This window comes from Bactrocera neohumeralis, chromosome 5, assembly GCF_024586455.1.
Source record: "Bactrocera neohumeralis isolate Rockhampton chromosome 5, APGP_CSIRO_Bneo_wtdbg2-racon-allhic-juicebox.fasta_v2, whole genome shotgun sequence".
NCBI classification, from domain to species: Eukaryota; Metazoa; Arthropoda; class Insecta; order Diptera; family Tephritidae; genus Bactrocera; species Bactrocera neohumeralis.
This window is the reverse complement of record NC_065922.1, coordinates 26,159,626-26,185,905: the sequence shown is the minus strand read 5'-3', so window position 1 is coordinate 26,185,905 and position 26,280 is coordinate 26,159,626. Positions and strand designations below refer to the sequence as shown.

Below are 26,280 nucleotides of genomic sequence, written 5' to 3'. Positions count from 1 at the left end.
GTAACAGTAGATAATAGTATGGAATTATACTTCAGTTCGTCTGAGGCAAGTAGTAAGATCCATATGATATTTCAGTCAAGAAAGACAAGCAAAAAACTTCTATACGTTTTCGTACTGACATTGGAAAGAAAGGGGAAGAGAGCCAATAAAGACTGAAAATTTGTAATTTAGGCTGGTAGAGCTTGTAGCGCAGACTTAAGGATGACTATCGAAAAAATTCTAGTCCTGTAGGGAATTGTTAATACGATGTGAACAAATCTTTCAAGTTGAATAAAATTTTACAATTTTGTAACTGGGTCTAAATGAAAGATGACAGAGAGCCGATGATTCTAGTATCCAATCACTTATAATAATACTTTCAACTGTATACATAAATACTCAAAAAATTATTAGTTTGCTCTGGAAAAGCTTTCGAAATTTCAAGTAAGGTGTTTAATTTTTCGAAACTAATGCCATAATCGAAGACATTTATGTTCCTACAACTGCTACCGTACTGTAAAGAAAGTTGTAGCGAAATCTGGAGATGTTCTTGATTTGTTAATATTACAAAATATTATCCCGAAACTATTATTATTATATATCTATGATTTAGCGAAGAGACAAACCAAAATCCAGTTCTGAATGACTCCAATCATTTAGCAAAGACACAGACCAATGTCAAATTGAATAGACACAGCACGACAATGCTCACTGTTAAACGAAACCAGCATTCTAAGATGCACTACTAAATATTCAAGAGAACTCTCATCAGCCGAGTTGCTAAGGCAAATCTGTTGATGGAAAAAAAATCGAGAAAATAAAAAATAAGTTCCCTACTTGTAGCTATACCTTATACCACATAAATTTTGGGAAAATTTACTTCCCGGAAATGTAGAAAATAGACGGTATTGAAAAAAGATTTGAACCAAGCCTTCCCGTATAATGACAAAAACGGAAAAACCTGTTTAGAGCACGACTTTGGAGTAAACGCAGACTTTTAAACATTGAAAGTTGGGTTAAAGGGGGTAGAAGTAGCTGTCAAATTAAAAAACACGCACCGGTCAAACAACCTTAGATTTATCAAGTGTCCACATATTCTAAGGTCAACATTGACCTAAAGTAACAAAGCATTACAATAAAAGTAACACTTAACTAAAATCTATTGCAATCACAAGTGATGAATCACCATTTGAAAAATATACCATGTGGCATATAAGATGCCGTCACTGCAGCAGCAGCAGCAGCTCAGGCGTTGCAATGTCTACAATGACAAGTGTGACGTCATGGCATGCTTTACAATAAATCTCACAAAAAAGGCATCAAATGTGCAATACGAGCATACACAAAAGCATATGTATTGGTGTGTGCATTTACACACATACATACATAAATATGTATTTGAATGAGAGTTCCTGCGCTGACCAGCATTTTTCTTCAACTTTTGGCGGCACTTCAAGCCAACTGTGTGCACATAATGTAATTATAAAGTGACGGCCAAGCGGCTGCTGGACACACACAAGCGCGTACTTTGGGCACATATGAATGTGTGAGTGGCATAAAAACAGTGTGGTGACAAAATGAGCAGCGCGGCAGGCGGCGCACTACTCGTGCAACACAAAACGGATGTAGAAACAGCGCTAACAAAGTGACAAGCTGCGGCAACTTGCGAGAGCAGCGAATTAAAGTAAAGTGCTGGATAGAGCGCAGCATACAGCCGGGGGTTTGAGGGTATGTGTGGCAGCTGTAAAAATTCGTTGCTGGCAAAATGCCAAACGCTACAAGGGTAATGCAGACAGTTGGGCTTACAGACGCTTTTACAAGTAATTCTTCTTGTTGTTGGAATGCCTTTGCTGCCTTGCATACGTGGTTGTTGTTACAATGTCTTTACTGGCTTGTATAAGTTCTTGTTGTTATTGCTGATGCCTTTGGCTACAAGCTCAGTAGTTGCAGCTTCGTTGCAGCCACGACCGACTTTCTTTGGCAGATTTTCGCAGCTTTACTTAGTACATTTTCTTCTTCGTCTTCCTCATCTTCGTTTACTTCGTTCGTTTCTTCAGAGATTTTCGGAGTTTAAATGGTTGCACTGCCTGTGGCGAATATTCGCAAATGCCTGCACAAGGCAAGTGAAAACGCTTGCTTGCAGTGTGTGTTGGTGGCATGCGATCCGCCATCGCTTGGCACTTTCTTGCCTCCACTTAAAGAATCTTGAGCGACGTCGCAGCCTCGCACAAAGCAACCAATTTCATGTATGTATGTTTGTGTGTGCACAAGTACAAGGGCGCTACAATATTATGTTCCCGTTAGGAAAATATTAGATTTGACGAGTAAGGTGTTCAAAGTGAGGGCTCAACTAAATATTATTGTCGAAAAAGAGACCGAAAAATTTTCAGCATTTCAGAATATAGAGTAATATTTGTTTTTTTGTGGTTTTGAATAATAACTGACAAGTTATTAATCAACTAAAGTTGATAGTTCTTGATCGGGAATACATAATTTTTAGTCGTTTCCTGTTTTACATTTTCGACTCATATAGAAACGGCTCCATTAAGATATGTTACTTCATGAAGCAAGTTCAAAAGTTAAACGGTACCGTGTTTTTTCACATTTCTCATTATGGTTCAGTGTTAATTATAGACAAAAAATAAGGATGACATACCAGAAATCCTATCCAGCAATTATTCTCTCAGATGTTAATGCTCAGTTGTTAATGGAAAAAACATATGAGCTAATAGAATTCAATCCGATTTTATTTGGGAAGTAGGCATGGCTGTTTTAGAGACATGAAATGTATTGCAAAAATGGGTGTGGCTCTACCTGAAACCAAGTTTTTGGGAAACAGAGTACATAATTTCATACAGCATCCTTCCCTCCCTGTTTGACTTTGCTGATCTGATTCGAAGAGAGAAGTTATAATTTGAAAAAGGGGAGCGTTGTTAGAGAGTTATCGTTTCAGGGAAATTTTATCATGAGAAATTCGGTTAGAGAAAAGAAATTCCATTCAAATCGAAGAGATCAAAGTTGCTACATTTCATCAATATTTTCTTTCGAAAATATATTAAATAGTATTTTCATTTAATTGAATTCAAAAGTGTTTTGGTATGAAAAGTTTTACTTTAAAACAGTCAATGCCTGAAAAAGTGACGAAATCAAGTCATAAATAGATCTAGCAAAAATTAAACTGGTATTACACTCATGATCAAATTTGACCCGGACTGTTCGATTTTAACTGCGCCAACCAAACCGAAAAGATATTTTTTTTCTTAGATTGGTACAACTTTTTAACCTTTTTTCGAGTGAAGCTTGATCTTCATATGTCAGTTAGTATAACTTGGATACTTGGGTAGTTGTTTATTTGCGACGCTAAAATTGTTTTCGTTCCTAGAAGTGGATTTATCAGTTTTGATGACTCTCGCTTTGCCAAGTTGTTAATCAGAATTAGTGTACAAGGTCTTTTGTTAAGAGTTTAGCATCGACATGCTTCATACCCAAAATATTAACCAAAATATTAACTAAAATATTAACCAAAATGTGTTGAGTGGACCCATAACGGATATTGATATCCTCTGCAAACTTTCTGATGCCAAAACGATGAATTTCAAGTTCTATTTTTTTAACTAGTTCGATGTTAACATCATTAACAGAGCTGGATGGACGAAATGCTTGAGGCCAGTTTACGTTGACTTGTTTCAAATACTTGTGCTCGTGATAAAGGAGACTGCCCGAAATATTTTCAACGATTCTGTGGACGTGATTTCATAGGAAACACAAAATTGATCCCCAAAGTTTTATTTAGAAACCGTTAAGGACTCAGCTTGGTAAGCTTCCCCAATTCCGAAGCAGATTGAGCTGGAATATGAATGTATGAATTTGAGAAGTCAAGCCGCTAAAAGGACAGCCAATCAAAGAATTTGCTTCTGGGAGTCTTACATGAATAAGTCTTAACAGTTCCTTTCTCTTACGGGACGTGTTTGTTTGAAGAAAAAGTTACCATTTTAGTGGACAAAATTATGTATAATTTCATACAGTTTCAGTGTAGGTGACTGTAATGGACATTAACATTTCGAGCCGAAAGTTGAGACAAAACATAATTAGTACTTACCAAAAGTGGGCTAACTTTGTTGAAAAGGAAATGTTTAATAAGAATGAGTCATACCTTATGACTAATTTAATGCAATCAGCATCACAACCCCAAACCATCTTCCCACCAAGAGTGATACCCTGAGCCAAGGCTCAAATCAATGTAAAAATGATTAACGAAATTTTCTTTTGAAAGTTTTTTGGAAGACCAAAAATTCATAACAAACAATAGCTGCAATCAATTACTCACAAAATAACAACAAAAATTTTCCTACCGGGCTATTGCATGGCAAACTTCACTTCACTTAGCAAAACTTTTAGTTAAGCATCGAGGCGCCGCCAAAATTACGATTTCTTGCATGAATTGTATATCGCAAATTGAAAATTGTTGCCAACACGCTTGTTGTTGTAGCTTTGATTGTGAACTGCATGAAACTTGCTTAATAGAATAACAAAATAGGCCGTGCACACGACGAAGAATAAAGTGCACTCGTCGCTGGAATTATCCGGGGGGGACTAGAAGCGGTGCGTCCGCAAGTGGGTAAGCATTAGCCGAATCCTTGGCTGCGATTGCTGTTCGGCCGTTAGCAACATCATTATTTTCATTTTTCATTAGTTGTTGTTGTTATTTGCTCTGTTTTTGGTTTGCTCTCGGTGCTGACAGCGAACGATTCGTGGCCTGCTGTCGACTTTGGCTGCCTGCACTTGGCTTATGAATTAAATAAACTGTTCAAATCTCTGATTTGTATCGAATTGCATTGCCTTGCACACAACAAGTTGGAGGGCAAATCGAAATTTCGAAATTTGCTACTTGAGTGCACAAACACATATGCCCACACAAATTTATAGGGTGGGTAGGAAAGTAGTAAGAAATTGCACAAACTAGTAATTAAGGTAATAAATGACGGGCAAGTGAGCTTTATATTGTTTTAGTTTTGTAGTTATTTTGAATTTGAGTGCAAAGTTATGCTGGTGACCGGATAAGTGAAGTTGAGCAGCATTTGCAGCAGTGTGTGGATTGCTAAACTATATTGGTTTAAGAAGAGGTCAAATTTTACTTGTGAAGTTTCAAGGCTTTTTAAGTTACATTAAGCTAGGATTCTATAAGAACTTTGAAAATTTCGTCGAAAATTTTCTCGGACTCATCTTAGTGTGTGCCCCACAGCTGTTTCTTTATTATGCGAAAGCTTTGTCTAAATTTCTTTTTTTGTTTTTGCTTTTGTGTGTTTTCAATGAAATTATGGAAAATATTGCAGAAATGTTTTGCGGAGATTACTTTATCACGAACACAAGTATTTTAGTGGCGCAAAGCATTCCCTGAAGGTCATTGTTATCGAAAACTTGCCCCATGCGAGTCGTCCATCTAAATCGAATTCGCATCACAAAAGTAGCAGAGATTCTCAACATCTCTTTTAGATTGACTCAACATATTTTAGTTAATGTTTTGGGCATGAAGCGCGTCAATGCCAGACTCGTTCCAAAATACCTGAATTTTGCGTCTTTTTCTAGCATGACTGATTTTTTAACCAAACACGAAACTAAACTTATCCACCAGCCATCGTATTCATCAGAATTGGCTTACTGGAAAATTTTTCTGTTTTCGAGACTAAAATATCCGTTTCGGGAAACGTGCCATGATAATACAATGGAACAAAAAGGCACCCAGAAATTCGCCGGGTATATGATATTTAAAAAATATGTATTTTGCTAAGTTGGTAGGACTGTCTATCAGCCAAATATGCTTAAGTCGGTATAACGCAGTAGTGTGATGTGATTTTTACCGTATCGAACAATGAATTTGTCTAAAATGTTGTATTTCTAACCAAATTTCATATGGAGAACCATTGCGAATCGTGGAAAAGGCTACGGAGATTCAGTTTTAACAAAAGCACAAGCCCACGAGTGGTACAAAGCCTTCAAAAGACGGTCGAGAGATCATTGAAGACATGCCTCATTCCGGACGACCTTCGACCTCTTCAACTAATATACTGAAATACTGAAAAAAAGAAAGATATGGTCTTTGGAAATGGTCAGCCAAGCGTTAGAGAGATGGCAAGAGAGTTCGACATCTCCAGCGAGTCCGTTCGTGATTTTGGTAGATATTAAGGGTATGAAACGAGTTCAAGTCGAGTCAAATTTGTTTTTAAATGTGTATGTATGTTATGCTTAAATTTTTTAGTAAAAATTATCAAGTAAAAGTACTTTCAGTATTACAATAAGTACTAAATATGCCAGCTCGGGCTTAGAAAAACTGAAAGCCTGAAAAACGAGTTTTCATATTTTGTGCTACTTTATTTATGCATTTTGCAGTCATCCGAATTCATTTTGAAACTTTTTTTTGGAATGTTACGAAGTTATCAGCCATACATATTATATACATCTTATGATTTACTACACATGAATTCTACCTCAACGCAACAAATTTAAGAACAAGATATATTTGAGAGTGAGTGACTTTGAAGTTTGCCACAGTATTGCTACCATGGGTCAATACCAACGTGCATCCTATATCAACGCAAGTCAAACGAATCTACTCAAATTACATCCGGACCTAGTATTGAAAGCTTATATTCTGTTTTATCTTGTTGAAATTCGTGACCTCATTATACTACGAGACTATAAAGAACTCGTGCTTATTGGTCTCAAAATTATTTACCAACAATCTAAATCTCTCTTAGGAGATATGGCTGATGTACAAATGAGCGTAGTGAGAAAAAAAAGGAAGCTATACAAGTGCAAGCTAGACATTCTAATAGAAAAAAATTAGAGAAAGAAGTGACAAAATGATTCCACATCGATCCACACAGCTTTGGCAAAGAGTGTCTGATATAGTTTTAAGCCGCATCGGGTGTTAACCTATTAGATAAATGCGGCCGGCGAGATTGGCTTTGCTAAGTGTCAGTGGTTCGAGTACCTCTTCCTAAGAATCAGTCTGGGTCAGAAGGATCTAGCAGAGCCGCACAAATTCTGGTAGTCGAGCAACGCTTGCTGAACTCACTAAAAGTCAATATATTCAATGCCAGAACGCAAGAAGTTGTCGGAAAACCGACTTTCGCCTATTCGGGCACCCATATGAGATCATATACTTCCTGACTAGTTTTCAGACCACAGTCAGCGAGCTCAAAGACAGTATAACCGCTCAGCTATCGGAGTGAATGCACACCTCTCTGAAGAAAGCTGCACTGCAAGTTCGTATTACCTCTACTATTTTCTCATTATTAAATAAGCAGACATCGATATTCACATTCTACGTTATTGGAATTAGCATGGATTTATCCGATCAAGTACTGTTATTTGCTATTATCAAACTCTGATTCAATCGGTAAGCAGTATGAAATGTTAAGAGGTCACTCTTTCTAATATTCAAAAGGTAGGGGTAAACTTCCATTCGTATTTCTGCCGAGGGCAGGACTCTTTTGGCCATTCTGAGTGTAAAATTAATGTACATACTCATACCACTATTCCAAGAAGTCCAGATAAGCACCTAGCCAAAAGCATCATCTCTTTGTGACAACTTTTGAACAGTGCCAATTTTAGTGAAGAATTTGACCAACTTAATAACTTACAGCTTATAGTATAACTTCGAAAGAAACAAAGAATTGAAAATGAGACACAATTTTGTATTTTCATAAAGATTAATAATTGAAGATGGGCTAGAAGGAAATTTGTTGTAGACCCTAATCTCTGCCTGTTATACTTTTTATTAATAATAAACTCAAATTTCGTTTATGTTTAAAGAAAAGTGGCTCCCAATTGCCGAAAGCTGGTTAGAAAAAGGAATTATGATTCAAACATTGACATAATCACAGTGCCTCTTGAACTGTTCAGCCGAACTTAATAAAAGGGTATCAGCAAAGTTCCTAAATGAGCCTTAAAGTGCTATGCATGGAGATTAGGTTAAAATTCTACAAGCGATTAATTGTCACTTGAACTCTACATATTAATAACAACTAGCCATGACCGCCTAAATGTATGCAATGCAATATTTATAAACACAAGTTTAACCGTGTAATTGAGACATTCACAACCCACCCGAAGCACGGCAAATCAAATAGAAATCTGGTTATGTTGCAAGTGTCACTACAGTGACAAATCACATTCACATACAGACACATACACACTGCCACACAAGCAAATAAATTATAAACGCTTCAGCTGCTGCTGCGGCATGCGATTCACCAAACCGCGAAACCGATTTCTAGTTGTCAGCAGCAGCTGCTACGGCGAATAACAACAAACAACAAGCAACAACGATAACAAAAAACCAACAACAACAACAATGCCAATACGAATAAATAAATCAGCGAAGGCAAACGAACAAGGTGTCAAGCGAAATTTGCACTTTTGCATTTCCGCATTGCAACACCTTTGCCTGCATTTGCATTGTAAGCGCATTCCATGGGAGCTAAACGCTTACAAACAAACATACGACTGTGCAGGTGATTGTGTATGTACATACATATGTATGTGAGGGGAGTACATAGGTTTATAGGTGCGTGGCTGGGTGTGTCATGATGGACGACGCAAAGTGAAATGTGTCAATGCAAATAAAAATTAAATCGATATGCTACCGTTATGCGCTAACGGCGTATCCCGTACACTTGTTCGCCTGTCATTACAAACAAATGTAGGAGATGCGGCGCGTAGACGGGTGTGTGTGTGTGTGCGTGAATTTGCATTGAAATTCAATTCCAAATCAATTTCGAGTTCACACGCTGTCAAATGCGCTAAGTAATATGCCACAGAATGTTTGCATGACAGCAGCAGGAGCAGATATGCCTCGCAGCTACACACATGTAAGTACAGATATATGTATATGTTTGTGTGTGTGTGTGGGTGCCGCTGAGTGCGTTTGAGTGTAATTGTTAGAGTGCTTTTCACAATAGTTTACTCACTTCGCACTGATTGCTCCCTCCTTTCAGCCAATTCGTCGCGGAAGTGTTGCGCTCTTGGTGACTCCCCTTCGTGTAATGCCAGACACATACGCAAAATCAAATAAATATCACACTAGAAGTTAGTACGTGTCCCTTTGTCGGGGTGTAATGAATATGACACATATTTTAATAAAGCCAACAAGAAAAAACGTTAACTTCGGTTGCACAGAAACTATAATAGCTTTCATAAATACAAAAGATTTCATGCAAATACTTGATTTCGATCGTTCAGTTTGTATGACAGCTACATATATGCTATGCTCAAACGATCTGAACAAATTCTTCGGAGAATATACCGCTACTTTTAATATTAATCTGTGCCAAATTTCATAAAGATATATTGAGAATTAAAAAAGTTTCTCGTAAAAGGACATGACTTCCATCCTACAGTTTGTATGGTAGCTAAAGGCTATAGCCACCCGATTTGAATAATTTTTTCAGTAATTGTTGTGTTGCCTTAGGTAATAATACGTGCTAAATTTTGTAAAGATATCTCGTCAAATAAAAAAGTTTTCATGCAAGAACTTGATTTTGATCGGTCATTTTGTATGGCAGCTATATGCTATAGTGATCCGATCTGAACAATTCCTTCAGAGATTATACTGTTGTTCTGAATAATAGTCCATGCAAATTTTAATGAAGATATCTTTTCAAATGAAAAAGTTTTCCATACACCAACTTGATCCCGATGGTTCAGTTTGTAAGATAGCCATGTGTTATAGTTATTCGATATTGGCGATTCCGACAAGTGAGCAGCTGTTTGGGAAGTAAAGGACATGTGCAAAATTTCAGATCGATATCTCAAAAACTGAGGGACTATTTAGCGGTATATATAGACAGACATTGACTCAGCTCGTCTTTCTGATCATTTATATATACAAGTATATTTTATGGGGTCTCCTACATTTCTTTCTGAGTGTTACAAACTTCATGGCAAACTTAAACCTGTTCAGGGTATGAAAAATCACCAACGCCAACTAATGAAACGTGCCACCGTTGCCACCAATCTACTTGTATGCATGTGTGTGTTAGCGCCAGGTAACTATGGTGTGCTGCATAAAAAGTGGTGAGGACAACGCTGTCGAGTTCGTTTCAGGAAGGAAGGAAGCGAATAATATAATGTGTGGTAAATTGCTGGCCGCCAGGCACTTTGCCAATTTTGTAATTTTGTGGCAATGTGTGCGCGTGTGTGTCGGTGTGGCCATGTGGTGTTGCTGGCGATTGTGTCATTAGAGTGTATTTAACACTTGTAGGGAGAAATAAATTTGCATAGATTGCTGGCAGCTGATAAGCGTCATAAAATAATAGACTTGGCGCAAAAAGTAAAAGGAAATCGCTTAAGAAATTATTATGTTTTCATTTAAATATAGAAAATATTAGCACACACGCAAGCGACGGTGGCCGACATAATTCATTTACTTATTATACTATTACGACTTTGTTGAAAACACCATTTTTGTAAAAGAAATATGTTTCCGTGTGAAAATTTCTTATCGGCGTCGGCGTCCTTCTCACAAAATATGTATATATTTTTTTAAATCCTTTTATATAATATAATTGTAACTTAGGGCTTCTGAAAAATTTAGGGTTGATTCAAAACCTCACCTTATTATCTTAAGTCTTTCTAGTGATGGTAAGACATATCAGTACACACAAGAAAAAATGAATAGGGGACTTCATAAAGGGAGAATTTCGAAATAGATAGATAGATAGAAATTACGAAGGTCTTATAGGTTACTTATATATCGAAAATATATATAAATGAGGATATTATCGGAGCGAATGAAGTGGATCCACTGGATAGTTTGGGATATACATATGATCGTATTTGTAAGAATTTTTTAGCTTTGTGTAATCGGCTTACAAAACTTTAAACGCATTTTTTTGAAAAGACTGTTTTCAGAGTCGGTTGCATCGCTAGACTTGAAAACTTTCACGCGACTTTCTTAGATACATTTCGATCTAAGAACGATAATTCAATAATGATGGAAGAGAAATATACGTAGTTTCGATAATAATTTCGCTATATAAGCCACTCTGAAGAAAAAATTTTACGGCGATTTGTCCAAAATTAAACCTTCGATCAATATCTGTATTAATTTATAATAATATATATTGTTTTTGGGGCTTTTGGATTTGATGAAATCTTAAGTAAAACAAACTCCCTGAACACCAAACTCCTTTGTTTAGTGGTGCTCCCGAGATCGACTACGGAACTAAAAATTTTTAAAAATAAATTATCGATTATTGAAGCAAGTGAAATTTTGTAAATTTGTATTATTTTTATTTATTAATTGAATGAAATGTCTCATCAAAAAATTAAAATAAATTATTGATTATTGAAGCAAGTGAAATTTTGTAAATTTGTATTATTTTTATTTATTAATTGAATGAAATGTCTCATCAAAAAATTAAAATAAATAAAAATAAATCTTCACGAACAAACGCGTTACTTTTTGTATTTACTAGTGGATATAATCTCCCCTCAGCGATATGCTGCGATCAATCTAAGAAATACTGTTATTCTTATTCACAAGCAAATAAAAACTTTCATCAGTTCCATGTCTAAAGTTTGCTGATAAGGTTAAATACCCATTGCTTGTTCTCTGCAGTAGAAACCCCTCATAACAGCCAGCAGAAAGCGTAGGCGCCAACTAAAAGAAAAACATTGGGCTTTCACCAATGGTAGTAAACTGGGGTAAATTTTTGTGAACTCCGATTCTGTTCCAGAGAATATTATATTGCCAAGCCAACTCCTGGAACTGATGAAGGAAATTTGATTAAAGAAACTGTAGCGTGGACTCTCTCAATATCTTTAATTCGTCATTTCATCAACATAACATTGTCATCGAGTTGAATTCGTAAAAGAGATTTTGCGATCACCTCATTAAAGGTTGATAAAGGTAATGAAATTTTTTTTGCATAATTAAGACCAGTTTTACTATTTTGAATGACTGAAATGACAGATTATTGTCAAAAATACAAAATATTTAATTTATTTTTTAAACATAATAATTAAAATCCATTTTAATTGTCTATCGAAGACAAAAAACATAAGTGGCTACTAAAATGTTTTTTTTTTGAACATCTGGTATGGTTTGTTCGATTCGCCTCTCTTCAGCATTTGGCGAGTCAAAGACAGCTTAAATCAACTAACTATTTCAGGCTTACTTACTAAGCGCAGGTAGGCAGTGGGATATATGTATGAGTAGATCTAATGTCTACAGGTGCATCCACTTTAAGCGAGGAAAGAACTCCGTAAGCATGGCTTTAACCTCGTTGAACGGGTGCTCGAAACTAATTATGTATTGTGTTATCTAATTACTGAGTGGATTACTATTTTTCTTGATAACATTCATAAATAATAGATACATATGTATATGCCTGGTAGTAGTAGTACAGAGCAATGAATGGCTAAGCTTATAAGAAAAGTCTACCTGTTCAAGCAATTTCCAATTTGGGAGAGACTTTTTGATATCTTGTGGATACTATTAAACAGCTGGACCTCACATTAGGTTCAACAAAACATTAGGCCACTAATAAATAACCCAGGAAAGAGGGTTCTGTAAAGAGATCGAGTGTATACTTATTTCTTTTGTTCAGGAAGTTACGTCGTTCTCTCTCTCTATATTCGTATATATCAGGTTTCAGGTTCAGGTTATTTGTCTAATGCATATCAGTATATATGGTATATATCGGAGTCAATTATGTAAATGCAAAGCACATATGTACGTAAATATATCTAATATCCAAACAGCTCGGAGAGATAAAGTCTTCTGTTTTCAAATTGTCTGTATGTTATGGATATATAGGTATATCTCGTAATTCGAGTTATATAAATAGTTTGTAAAATCTTAAAATTTGTGTATTGTGCATATATTTGCAAAAACGTAATAGAATTAGAAATTGCTACATCACCCTTCGAATGAGGCACGTGCTAGCAGTTGTTGTTGCTGTTCACGCAACAATTTCCGCTCGGCGATCTTCTTTTGCTCCTCCTTTTGTTCGCGTTGCTCCTGCTGATGATGCTGTTGTTGCTGTTGCTTTTTGCGATGCTGACGATCCTCGCCGAGACCATAGAGGCCAGCAACGGCAGCCATGTTGTTGCTGCTGCTTGAGCGTCGGCAATTGAGCCGACAATAATACTAAGTTAAGGTGGATGGAGCCAAACTGATTGTTACGTTGTATCTGCTATGTTTTTTGTGATTTGTTGTAATTTTAACTATTATCAACAACAATGTGGCTCTAGTGGCCGTTGTTGTAGTTTTGGTTTGTGTTGCAATTCAGCAACAACTTGTTGATTGTATTGGCAAAGAGACATTGTTACACTTATGACTAAATTACAAGTTAAATGAAATTAATAATTTTAACTGTTAATTTGTGATACTACAGCGTTGTTGCAAGTATTGGTTACACATTTTGCTATATAATATTTTAAATCACTATTTTTGGTTTATTTTGAAACATTTCTGCTGCTATGTGCCTGAATGTAGGCAACGATTAATTATTTGCTTTTACTATCCACATTATTGGGCATTTGTTGATGCTGGCTTTGGTGAGAAATATTTTATAAAGTCAATATTTCATTGCACTTTGCTGAGCACATTATATATTAAACGGTGTTGCATACTTTTAGACGCGTTTGTTTGTTATACTAGCACACCTTTAGGCGATTTTTTATGATTTTTTTAAATGAAAATTATTAAAATAACGAAGTTAATATATTACTATTTTTCGAGCGCTAAATAGAAAAAAGTGTGTTCCATTTTTTTTAAGATTTTTAGTTTAATTTTTTTATGTTTTTCTATTATTGATATAATAATTATTAGTTTTTATTGCTATTACTTTTATTTCGATTATTGCTTTTGTTTTCAGCTTATCTTCGACCCCTCAGAATAAAAATTCATCAAAAATTTCGCCTTACTAAGTTTGTGAGAGCACAGTGTGAATTTTTACGTAGTGAAAGCCAGATTTCAGCTGAATAATCGTTTTACTCTATGACATCATATTTATTTGTTCAAAAAGTCAAGTTCAACAAGTATGGTATGTGACACTCGAATATATGGCAAGGCAAAGGACCTCGAGGCCACATAACCTCGCATTCTGGCAACCAGCACTGTTATCAGCTGTACACTAAAAAAGAAAGACTTTGTTTATATCGAATCCAGCTGACGTTTGCTCTACAATTAGTGTAAAATCCGCCTTTTTCCACTAAACTTCTGATTTATTGCACCAATAAAGTAAGCCTGAAGATCAAGCGCCAAATAACTGTTACCAACAGGGGCTACCGACCTGCGGTTGTAGCGCCAAGGAAGAGGAAAGGATGTATGCCGAACTAAGAATTGATGTTGCTTTACAATAAGAATACTATCCACGTCCTTCCACGAAACTAGAAACTAGAATATATGTATGCTGGTATTTCTTACTTTCAAGCTTAAGGCAATTCTTTTATGACTCCTGACTTCTAAAAATTTTTCTCTGAACTCAATTTTTATTATAATTTTTTTTCGTTGTCAATAACTACCAGTATGCTTGAGTTTAGGCAACGACTTATGGAGGGTATATAGTATCTTATTAATGAGCTTTTTCAAAAGCGAAGCCTTTACGATTATTGACAGGACTTGGAATAAACTTTGTATATATGTATGTTATAGCATATGATGCCCTACATTTGATAAAGAATTTAGTAAATAATAATAAATACTCCTAGATGTAGGCAACGATTTATAGTGTACGACCATATTATTGGATTGTAGCAAAAGCAAATAATTTATGATTAATGCCTAAACTAAGAATAATTGAGGTTGAATAAACACTGAATTTAAAATTTTATTAAAATTAAACCAAAAAAAGTTTTTTTAAGCATAAACCATATTTAAAAAAAGATGTATGTACATTTATTTTCTTAGGGGAACAGGAGCACAGTGCCAACAAGGAGCACTGAAAAAATATTAATTTTAATAATTGAATTTATTAGTGAAAAGAAGAGAGAAATTTCAGATATTTTTACGCAGAAGAGAACATTTTTTGACAAAATATTTTTAAATTAATTTCCATTTCATAATTGGTGCCTTAGGAATTTTATTATTATTAATATTTTTTATATGAAATATATATATGAATATATATATTTTTTATATGAAATATATAGTTTTATATAAGTATTATTATTTATAAAATTTTCTATATTTTTCTTTGTTCTGCGAAGATTTTGAAATATAAGGTTTGACTTGTATAAAAAATTGTTAATAAATATATTAATTTTGTAACCCCATTACTACTTTAAAATTAAAAAATAAAATTCCAAAAGCAAGTAAAAATTCCGTGGTTAATCAACCTTATTTCCTTTTAACAGTGTTAAGTTTATTAATAAATTTTTTAAAATGCAAATCATACAATGAACTCAAGCTCATTATTATTACATATTTATCGTTGTTTTTATTGCTTTTGTTGTTATGAACAAAAGAAATATGCTTTGTAGCCACTTGAGCGGAGAAGAAAGCAAGCGAAGGGCGGAAATTCTTCTTGAAAAAACAAAAGCAAAACAAAGCGCAAATGAAACGTGCTGAGTGCCGCACAGGAATAACACAGAAATAAATTTGAAGAAGCAGAATAATATAATTTTCTGTTTGCTTTTTCATTGTATTCCCACTCTGTCGCTGGCAGAGCTTGTACTTGTGCTTGTTTGCTCAGTTCCCCACGTTCCACTTGACTTTTATGCCAGCCATTAAGTGCGATACGGGCATAGACAAGTGTTGCCATTTACATACATACAATTATGCTCATACATGTATGGTTGTATGTGTGTGTTTTATTGCACTTGCAGCGGTAGTAGAGTTGTTTAAATTATTAAAATGCAATTTCCATCCGGACTTTTTGACACAATTTTGTTTTTGTTTTTTTATTCAGTTCGTTGAATAATTTTTTGTTCTTTTGACTTTGTTCAGATCTGCTTTTTATTTATTATTGCATTATTGTGAATACCTTGTGCCAGAGTAAAATTTATTTCTTATTTTTGCTATTTCTGATGCATTTCTTGAAATGGAGAAAAGCGCTTAAATATGATGAAACCTTTTAAAAGTACCATTGATGATTAGTGTAAAGCTCGAAAGTCCTTGAGAAGGTTTTTTCCAATCGCACCTGATTTTGATTGAATACCTGGCCTGCGAGTTTATAACTTTTTAAATGAAAAAGAAGAATATAATGGGGTTGGAGTCAAAGTCAGATTTCTTTAATTTTAAAACCGCAATTTTAATTTAATAACCCACTATAAGAGCGAAAACTGGAAATAAAATATTCAGGCAAAGAATTATGTCTATATTCTTGAAAACAAAAATTACAAAGACTAAATGCTTGCAATATTGTGTAGTGGATGAAGGAATCAAGGAGTTAATGTTTTGGGTATATATGTATGTTTATATTCAGACGGTTTGCCAAGAGATTGATTACTTACTTAATAGCAATCTACATGCACTAGCTATGTGAATGTGCGAAAAATGGTTTACACGATTTAAAAGTGATGACTTTGAATACAAAGACTGAAAATTGACTTGGCCGGCCAAAACATGGAAGCTGAGAAACTGAAGGAAGTCGTGTTTGCATCGATGTGCCTGGTGATGAAAAATATAGTGCATCCATTACGACAACCCTAATGCAAAAATGTTAAACCTGGCTTAACAGCCACATTAAAGGCAAAGCCGAATAATCATGACCCCAAGTTGAGGCTCTGTTTTTGGTAGTATCAGAAGGGATCGTGCTCTATTACAATATTTTTAAACTACGTGAAACCATAAATGGAGAGAAATAATAACAAAATGGAAATATGAAAATATAAACCAAAAGTTCTTATATTATATTGCTAGGTGCGTACCTTGAAATATAAATAAGTCACTCATACGCCGTGGAACATTTAAGAAAAATAGCTATTTTTGATGAAAATTTACGCAAACAAGTAAAAAGGGTCTAAGTTATTTTGTAACCGTACAGTTGTAAAATCCTTATACATATTATCTTTATGTTCATTCAATTTTACGTTATTATGCTCTGTCCGTCTGTCAGTATATCTAACGAACTAGTTCCTCAGTTTTTAAGATATCGTTTTGAAATTTTGCCAACGTCATTTTCTCCTCAAGAAACTGCTCATTTGTCGGAAATAATTTTGGATATCGGACCACTATAACATAAAGCTGCCATACAAACAGAACGATCGGAATCAAGTTCTTGTATGGAAAACTTTTGCATTTGATGAGATATATTCACGAAACTTGGTATAGTTAATTTTCTAAGGCAACAATGTAATCTCCGAAAAAATTGTTCAGATCGGATTACTATAGCATATGGCTTCCATATAAACTGAGCACATAGTTACTAAAAGAAATGCACCAGTGAAGGGCATATTAGCTTCGGTGCAGGCGAAGTTAACGTTTTTTCTTGTTGGCACATTGTCATTAAAAATAGACGCTCTGCGAATTTCAGTAAAATAACTTAAAAGTGATTTTCAATAGGGACGCTATGCCTTTTCATCATGCAAAGATATACGATCCAACAACGAGTCGAAATTATTAAAATTTACTACCAAATTCGGAGTCAGTGGCCTCAACTTTAAGAGCGCTACGTCCAACTTACGGTCGTCATAATCGTGTGACAGGACAACAACAATTGTGGATCTAGTGGAAAAATTTGAATCAACAGGTATACATAGTACAAAATGTTTCCGTGCCAGTGAGACAAAGAATTGCCCGAAGTGTCGAGAATATTGCTGCGGCCAGCGCATAAATTGAGCAAGACCCAAATCAGTCTCTCATACGTCGTTCTCAAGCGTTGGGCATCTCTGTGACGTCGTTGTGACGAATTCTTCCACAATGATCAAGACCGGCACGTTACTGTGAATGGGAACCGCTTTTGCTCAATGATAACCGAATTTTTTTGGCCCGTATTGGATGATATGAACTTGACTAATATGTGGTTCTAACAGAACGGCGCTATAAGCCACACTGCGAATGTCACAATCGATTTATTGAACACCAAGTTTGGTGAACTTGTTATCTCCTCGAAATAGCCTAGCCAATTGGCTGCCTTGGTCGTGCGATTTGACGCCATTAGACTATTTCCTGTGGGACTATGTCAGGTCTATGGTTTATGCTAACGAGCCAACGATGATGAACTTCATACGAATATAGCACGTGAAATTGCAGCAGTATCGGGATTTATGCTTAAAAACCGTCGAAAATTGAGTTCAGCGTCTGGACTTCTTCTTGGTGACCATGCAAAAGAAGTCGAGTTCCATACATAATGGCAACGAATGTACTTTCAAAGGAATAAAGAATTTCATTGATATCCTAAACCGTTTTTAACTTTTGCAACGCTCTTATTGAAAACCCGTTATATGCAGTAAAAACTTGATGACCTCATAAATGAACTTTAGTCGAAGCGGATAAGCTTTTTTTGAACTTTTGATCACTAATCCACGCGAGAAAATAAAATATATTTCTGCAACATTAACCATATTATAATGAAATTTAATAAAATTATAGCCATAATCCGCTTGAAATCATGAAACCATGAATCTCGGTCATAAACTCAAACTACACGGTTTCCCTCAACGAAAATGGAAGAAAATGTCAACGAAAGCCTAGTTTGACACAAAGTAGGAAGCATATGTAGTATAATAAAAAATATGTATTTTACTGCTTTTAATGCCAGCTTGTTTTCGCTTCCGCTTCTTGTTGTTTCGTGCTAAGTACGGATATTGCCGTTATACTTGTGTTAATATACCGTTTGCTTCCTTCTTGCCTTCATTCACTTGACTTTCGCTGCGTTGTCGCTCATGTTTTATGCAAAGGTAAAAGTGGTAAAGACGAATAAGAATGCAGCAACAAAAACAATAAGAAAAGTAAGCGAAAGCAATAACAAAGGTAATGGGAAAAAACAACAACAATGAGAGTAGAAAATAAAATAGAAATATAACAACGGCGCATGATGCAGATGTGACAAGCTAATGCTATGGAAAGTAAAAAAAAAGGAAAACAACAACAATAAAGTAAACACAAAAGGGAATCTGAGTGAAAAAATCAAGCATATCACAACAATAATAAAAAAATACGTATGCAGTGAAATCACAACATTTTGTGGCGACAATGTTGTGGTTGCATGCACGCTATTTTTGTTGTAAGCCAGCATACATACATACATATTCACATGAATACGTTTGTGCTTAGTTATTGTTGTTAATTTCTTTACTTTTATTTCATTTTATGCCACATTTATATAGCAGTATGTTTGCATGTGTATGTGTGTGTGTGCATTTTATTGTTGATGTTTTCAATTCCATTGTTGCATACGATTTTATTGTTCACCTACACAGCACACACACACACACATCTAGACATTTTTGTAATGTGCTGACCCCCAGCACCGCACAAGAGCCGCCGCTCAGCTTGCGTGAGAACCATGTCGGCGGCTACATGCCACACTGCGCCGGCCATACTTGCCACCGCGCTGGCCTTCCGCTTGGCCACTTCGGAACAGTGCAACGGTGAACTTCCGCAGTTTTAGCGTTTTCTAGCCAGCAATTGCTTTACATAGTTGCTTGACATCAGGAAATTTCGCTTTACACCGGTTGGCGGGTGTGTGGCAGTGTGTGTGCGTTGTGTGGCACGTAAAAAAGCGGAAGTGAAGACATATTTTGAGGCTGAATTTTAGTTACAACAATTTCCTGCCTGCCCTCTAACTGGCTTTCTACATATTTTGCTTGTTGTTTGTATTTATAAAAGGGATTTATTTGCACTGCGCGCAAACACAATCCGCTACCTTCTCCCTCGCCACCCCCCACCTCGTAGTTACACGTGTGCACGCGAGTGTAGGCAAATATTTGCCGCCTCTGCCTCGTTTGGGTGTGTTCATATATAATTTTATATAACTACAAATATATGAATGTGAATTTTTACATTGTTTATGTGCATATCCTTTCCAAAATGCTTTTTGAATTTTTGCTCGAAATTTATGATTTCTCGTTGGCGCACGTGTAGTTGTATGTGTTGCCTTCCGTGTGTCAACACTGAAACTCGTTTGACAGCAAATATGCAATATTTATGAAGCTCTTCGGCGTGTGTGTTTGTGCTATTTGTAGATCGTTGACACAGAAAATTTGTGTGCACTTTTAGTTCTTATTGTCTGCTCTCTAAGTAAATCTCGTTGTAAATGCTTTGCATTATTCATTGGCATTTTGGTTTAAGAATTTTCAGTTTCACAACACGAGAAATGCTCACAGATTAAGCTTTAGATATGTCAATCAGAAGTAAGCTGTAGGCGAAGCGGTGATAAGAGGGAGAGAGTGAGAGACAGAGAAAGTAAATGGATACATTTGAAGCTTCAAGTTATTTATTGTATTTTCTCGCATTTAAACTTTGAAAACTTTTGCGTCATTCAAGTGCATTCTATAAACTGTGGCCAAACGTAGAGCGTGAAGCAAAGCGTAGATAAGAGTACCGCAAAATTCGCCCCCCTTTCGTCTTTCCTCTTTTTAATATTCCACTGCTGATATAGCATATAATTGTTACGACCTGACCTAAATGCAAGTTAAAACAATAAATGCTGACTTCGGCTGCACTGAAGCAGCCTTTCACAGATGCATTTCTTATAGCACAAAAACGGTATAAAATTCTGTGTCCTTAATATGATTGGTTAGTTTATATGTCACTCTTATAAACTCTGATACTATACTGATCCGATCCGAACAATTTCTCCGGAGGATGCCGTTGTTTTTGATAACAATTTGTAATATTGATATGATATAGATATCGTGAAAATATATCATCATGAGTCAAACTACGCCAAGTGGTCCATGAAAATTTCGAAAAATCTCGGATTCAAGTGAAAATTAGCAGTTCATTAGGAAGGATACTAGACGCATACCCCGTGATATAAGCATTTCATAAAAATTCTTTTTTTTGTTAAAGTTATTGAAGGTTGAAATTTAGAGCACGATGAAATTGTAAAATTATTTTCTCATAAAGTAGTACAAAAAAACGAACAAATTATAACAAAAATAAAAAAATCAAAATAATTATTTAAGGTAAGATCCCAGCTATTAAAAGTGAAATATCGAAAAATTCGGCTCGCTAGCGAGATTGAGCCCCATTCCCAATGAAAAAGAAAAAACAGCCTCGGATAAAAAACCTGTTTCTTGATGACGATCACAGCAAACGCAATAAGGACTGTGATTGAAGGGTGCATCAGCTTCTTTGCAAGTCGGATGATTTGTATTGTCGGATGAAAGCATGCACGATGATTCGTACCTAAGTTTTCTCTGCCCAATCCACAAATTGGGAGATCCCACAGTCTGCGCCAATTACCATGGGACACACCTCCTTAATAGAGTATATAAGGTCTTATAGAGCATAGTGCGTCAAAGTTGAAGCCACCGTTAACAAACTGATTGGACCTTATCATTGTGGCTTCAGGCCTGAAAAATCAACAACTGACAAGATTTTCACCATGCGCCAAATCTTGGAAAATACTCGTGGAAGGATGATTGACACACACCACCTCTTCGACGATTTTAAAGCCGACTTCGACATCACGAAAAGGAACTGCCTCTATGCCACTGCGCTAAGGTTGGTATTTCCTCAAAGCTATTACGGAGACGGTACAATCTTCTACAACAACTGCTGGAGTACGCCGATGATATTGATATCATTGGTCTCAACTACCGCGCGAAGGATTTCGATTCAGTCCTCGCCGGTAGAAATAGAGGAAGATCGTTAGAAAGATCAGGTGGAGAAGTACCAAGCTGCACTTTGTATCTAGAATTGTCAAATGTGTAGAGTAAATCGAAAAAAAAAAAAATACGTACTTCGGAACGGGGGTATACTCCAACGATCTATATATCTCTCTTTCTCTTTATGCGGTCTAATAAATTAAACCAACATCTTCTAGGCGGAAGTAATAGGCATAGGGAAGGCCTGAGGTGCTCTACTGAATTACTATAAAAGTATACTTTAGTCAACAAATGTAGAACGAAAAAGCAGACGAGTTGCCCAAATGAGGAGCCTCTGTAGATGAATTCCAGGGAAAGCAGGCGGGACCTCAATACACAATTTGAAAAAAATAGCTCAAAACAGATGAAAATTTATAATCAAATGCAGGACAGCGAAGCATATATCGCCTAAATATGACAAGACAAGAACTAAGGAATTATTAGGGTAGGTCCAAAAAAAGTATAAACAGACTAATGGCTACCATAATATGATATTGGGCATATGAAAAAGATGGGAACAGGAAATAAGGAAACGGTTCTACACTTCTACCCAGCTCTATCACAGACTAAACACAAAACACTTGGAATTCATCAGATATCAAAATTTAATTGTTTATCAATAAAAAGCATATCGGGGATACACTAGGTCTTACGATAGTGTATCAAAATATGCAATTAGAATCGACTACACTCGTACCTACCAATCTACTTAGTTTACTAATTAGAAGTGCTTGGGTGTAATAGGATAAAGTTATCTCTTGGCAGGTGTAATTATGTAAATATCACCTCACTATATCAATCTGATATGGGAGAAATATATTTTGAAGCTCTTCTTCTTTTATCTTTTTGTCGCTTACAAACTTTAAACAGAATTCAAATATTTTGTACATAAAATAGGTAGGCTGCATAAGGTTAAGTAAAAGTGTCGATACTTCATTTGGACGGCTTAGAACACCAGTCGTTGTGCTGTTTAAAAATTTCTATATGCTAGATCATAAGACCTTTACAAATCGATAAAGCACTTTGAGCCTATCACAAATTTGTTGGTACAACTAAAGCTAGTTTTGGCTATGTCTGCTGATTCGTTGAAGGTAGGAAGGCCGAGATGTTTCAACCTCAGGCTTGCAAAGGCTGGACAGTGGAGCATAAAGTGCCCGGATGTTTCCACCTCACCCTGTTCCATTCAACTTTGAAAACTAGTGGTCGACAAGATTTTTGATCTTACCGCTTGAATGCCTATTGTAGAGTGTTCAGTAAAAACTTTTTGATTGCGGCAAGACGCACTTTGCTTATATCAAGTTATTCAGTATATCTCAAGCGTTTTACTCTAGGCCAAATTAATTACCTCGCAGTCGCACAGTACCTGATCATCAACCAGCTAAATGTATGCAAGGTCAATTGCCCAGCGCACGGTAAGGAGTAAGAATAGTCAGAAAACTGCTATGAAACTAAATATATTTGGCACCGTTCTGATACTTTTTCTACAATGACCTCTTCACGGTCGACAAGTGGTTGAATGAAAAGTTTCCTCTCTGAGATTGTCTTCAAAATGATAATAAGTTATCTAACAAATGTAGAATAATTGACCAAAATCAGATCATTGAAACTACACTAAATAAAAGCTTCAGTTTAATGTAAAAGTAATGAATTTCTTTTTAATAGAACGCAGAGGAAAAAGTTTAGAATTTGTTTAGGAGTTCACTCGCGGTTAATTGTCCTCAATGACCATGAAATAATGCCTATAAAATTGTGCAATTTTGTCAAAACTTTTTAATCAATTATATGTGAAAAAGTATTAGTCAACATTTGCTGTAAACTTGCTTTTAATTTTCAACAGTTTTTTTCGTTTTTGTTTTCAAATAATTTACTCTTCGCAGCAGACTCTTTCGACCCCACAAATACAAATTAAATTTAGATACTATGCCAATTGGTTACTTTGTGTGATATTAAATTAAAAAAAAAAACAATATATGATTTAAGCAAAGAAAGAAAATATTAAATATATATATGTATACACATTTTTCACTCACATTAAAGCAAAGATAAACTACGCCGATAAATTAGCGACACTAATTACACTGCTTAATGTGCGGCAATAAAAATTAATTGTCATTTATAAAAGTAATAAATGAAAATCAACTAAAATTTCGCAGGCAAAAGGTAAATAAATCAAGCAAATATTGTATGAATGCGTGTGTTTGAATTTGTTGCCTACCTGCAGGCGCTGGAGCAGCAAACCACTATCAGGAAATGAATTCGATGCAAGTAAATAAAGGCATAACTTTATGAAAAGTGCTACAGAGTTGCAAATGTAAATATTTAACATATAGTATGCATACTGGTAGGCATGAAATCGTGTATTATTATATTTGTAAGTGTGTGTGTGCACACTTTAAAGTTGGCATAACAGCAAATTGTGCGCTGAAACGGAATGACAGCGCCGCACGTGAATAAAATATTATTGCAAATTATTGCAACGGTTGGGGAATTGCAAGTATTTTTAGTTGCCATTTTTTACATTTCATCACAGCGGAAATAAATTCTAGAAATTAAGGCTGGAAATTCGTTTGAAAAATTTGTGCAAAAAATTATGTCCACAAAGCGTGGCAATGCATCACTGAAATGTGACATATGCAAATGCGGTGATTGGAGTGTGCCACGCGCTAAAAAACAACAACAACAATTTAGCAATTAAAAACGGATTTTTTCGCTGACAGTTTTAAAGCCGCTGGCAGCCCTGACCCGCTCGGCGCGTGAGCGCAAAATTAATTTCTCTATTTCGCTGTTATGCAAAATGCAGTAATGCGAGAAAAAGCCATTGTTAGCAAGCAGCTAAGCGCCACAAAACATACATATGAGACTATATATCCATATATGCATAAAAGATATATAAGTATGCGCGTGTGTGTGTCTGCAACAGCCAGTTAATGCTTGTCAGCAAACAAAAACGTTATTATGCATCAGCGTTGTAACTGCATATGTGCATATCACCGTTTGTGTGTATGTATGTGTGTGTGTATAACGGTAGATATGTATCATTAGCGCTGTCTGTATTCCGTGTTGCATGAAAAATAGCCACAACTGAGAGGTTTTAGTTTTTCATTATATTTCATTCTATTTTCCACGTTTTTGTTGTTGTTGCATGATAAATTGTTGTTTTTGTTATGCTGTTTTTAGAAATCGATAAATAAAATACACAGCAACAACACAGCGCATGGACACCCAGGGGGTTAACCGGGCTAATACTAATGACTGTTGGCTGTCTACATATACACTATATATGTGTGCTTGTGTATGTGTGTAGTTGTGGCTGCATGCATGTCATGTCATATGTGGCAAATTGTGGTATACATATATGTGGCGCAGAGGCAGCGTGGCAACAGTTTATTCTATTTTCATTAGCGAGTTAGGAGAGTGTTCGAAAATAACAACAACAACAACAATAAGCGCTCATCAAAAATAAAAATGGATAATAATATTAGATTCACGTAAAAATCGACAAGAGTTTGCTGAACTGTGTGGCACGGAATTTCGGTTTTTCATATATACATATATATGTATATACTTATATATAGCTATGTATATTTATATACTTGACCAAAAATATTATATTTTATGTGCTCTTACGCGCTTGCAAGCTCATTGTTGCCCCGGCGCTTAAACGCACTTACATACATATATATTGTTTGTGTGTTTTCACCACCGTGACACTCTCGTTCATACTTCTGCCTATATTGCTTACTCATTGCATTACTGAAATGTCACATTATGTCGGTGTTAAGTGAAGGATTTTCAACGCTCTTTATTAAACATGAATATGCAATTTATGCTCCTGAGTATTCGAATCGAATTTTAAAGGCGCATAAAGACTGTATTTTTCAAATATATATATCTCCTAGAGATGGTTTTGACTGCCATATTCTTCACAAGTATTAAATAAGTTTAAATAATTAAAATTGATATATTTTAAACAGAAATAAAGTATTTTATAATTATGGCGAGCAGTTTGTTCTAAGAGAATAGGGTTTGGATTTCTGGATCTCGAATTTGACTTGTTGTACAAAATATAAATAAATAAATTTTTACAAAGTTGAGCATTCTTTAAGTAGAGAGGTAAAAATAGCCGCGTGCCCGTCGTCATGATTTCTATATTTGTGATTATTTTAAAAGTATAAAAATGACGACTCACTGACCACTAGAAATCTCTGCTTTTTATGAACCAACAAAACTGAAAAACATGTTTACGTGAAATGGTGGCTACTCAAAAGTTAAGGACATTTTATCACGAGTTTTTTTTTATTTCATCTATTTTCTTATGGCATTATAAATTAAAATTTTTTGAAAGTGATATTAGAAAAATAATCATGCCAACTTGTAAGTAAATGGACAAATTAGAACTTGAAATAACGTGACGGCTGATAGTTTCGTTAAAATTGGTTTTGAATTTTTACGTTAAATTCCAAGCAGCCTCACTGATAGATTAGTATATAACGAATGATCAAAGCAAAGGTACTGTCATATTATTTTTGTTCA

At 35.4% G+C, this 26,280-nt stretch overlaps 1 protein-coding gene across 11 annotated transcripts in view; it reads right to left on the bottom strand.

The window, feature by feature from the left end:
* The window catches only part of LOC126759233 (potassium voltage-gated channel protein Shaker), a 462,565-nt gene that overhangs the window by 198,087 nt on the left and 238,198 nt on the right, over positions 1-26,280 (bottom strand). Inside the window, exon 2 of one of the 11 annotated variants that reach the window (XM_050473951.1) lies at positions 12,909-13,540. The exons of 9 other annotated variants lie outside the window; for them this stretch is intronic. In XM_050473951.1, the coding sequence (XP_050329908.1) occupies positions 12,909-13,090 (182 nt within the window). In that variant the 5' untranslated portion in view covers positions 13,091-13,540. Of the gene's footprint in view, positions 1-12,908; positions 13,605-26,280 lie in introns of those variants that run through there. One more of the 11 variants, XM_050473952.1, reaches the window with a different exon arrangement.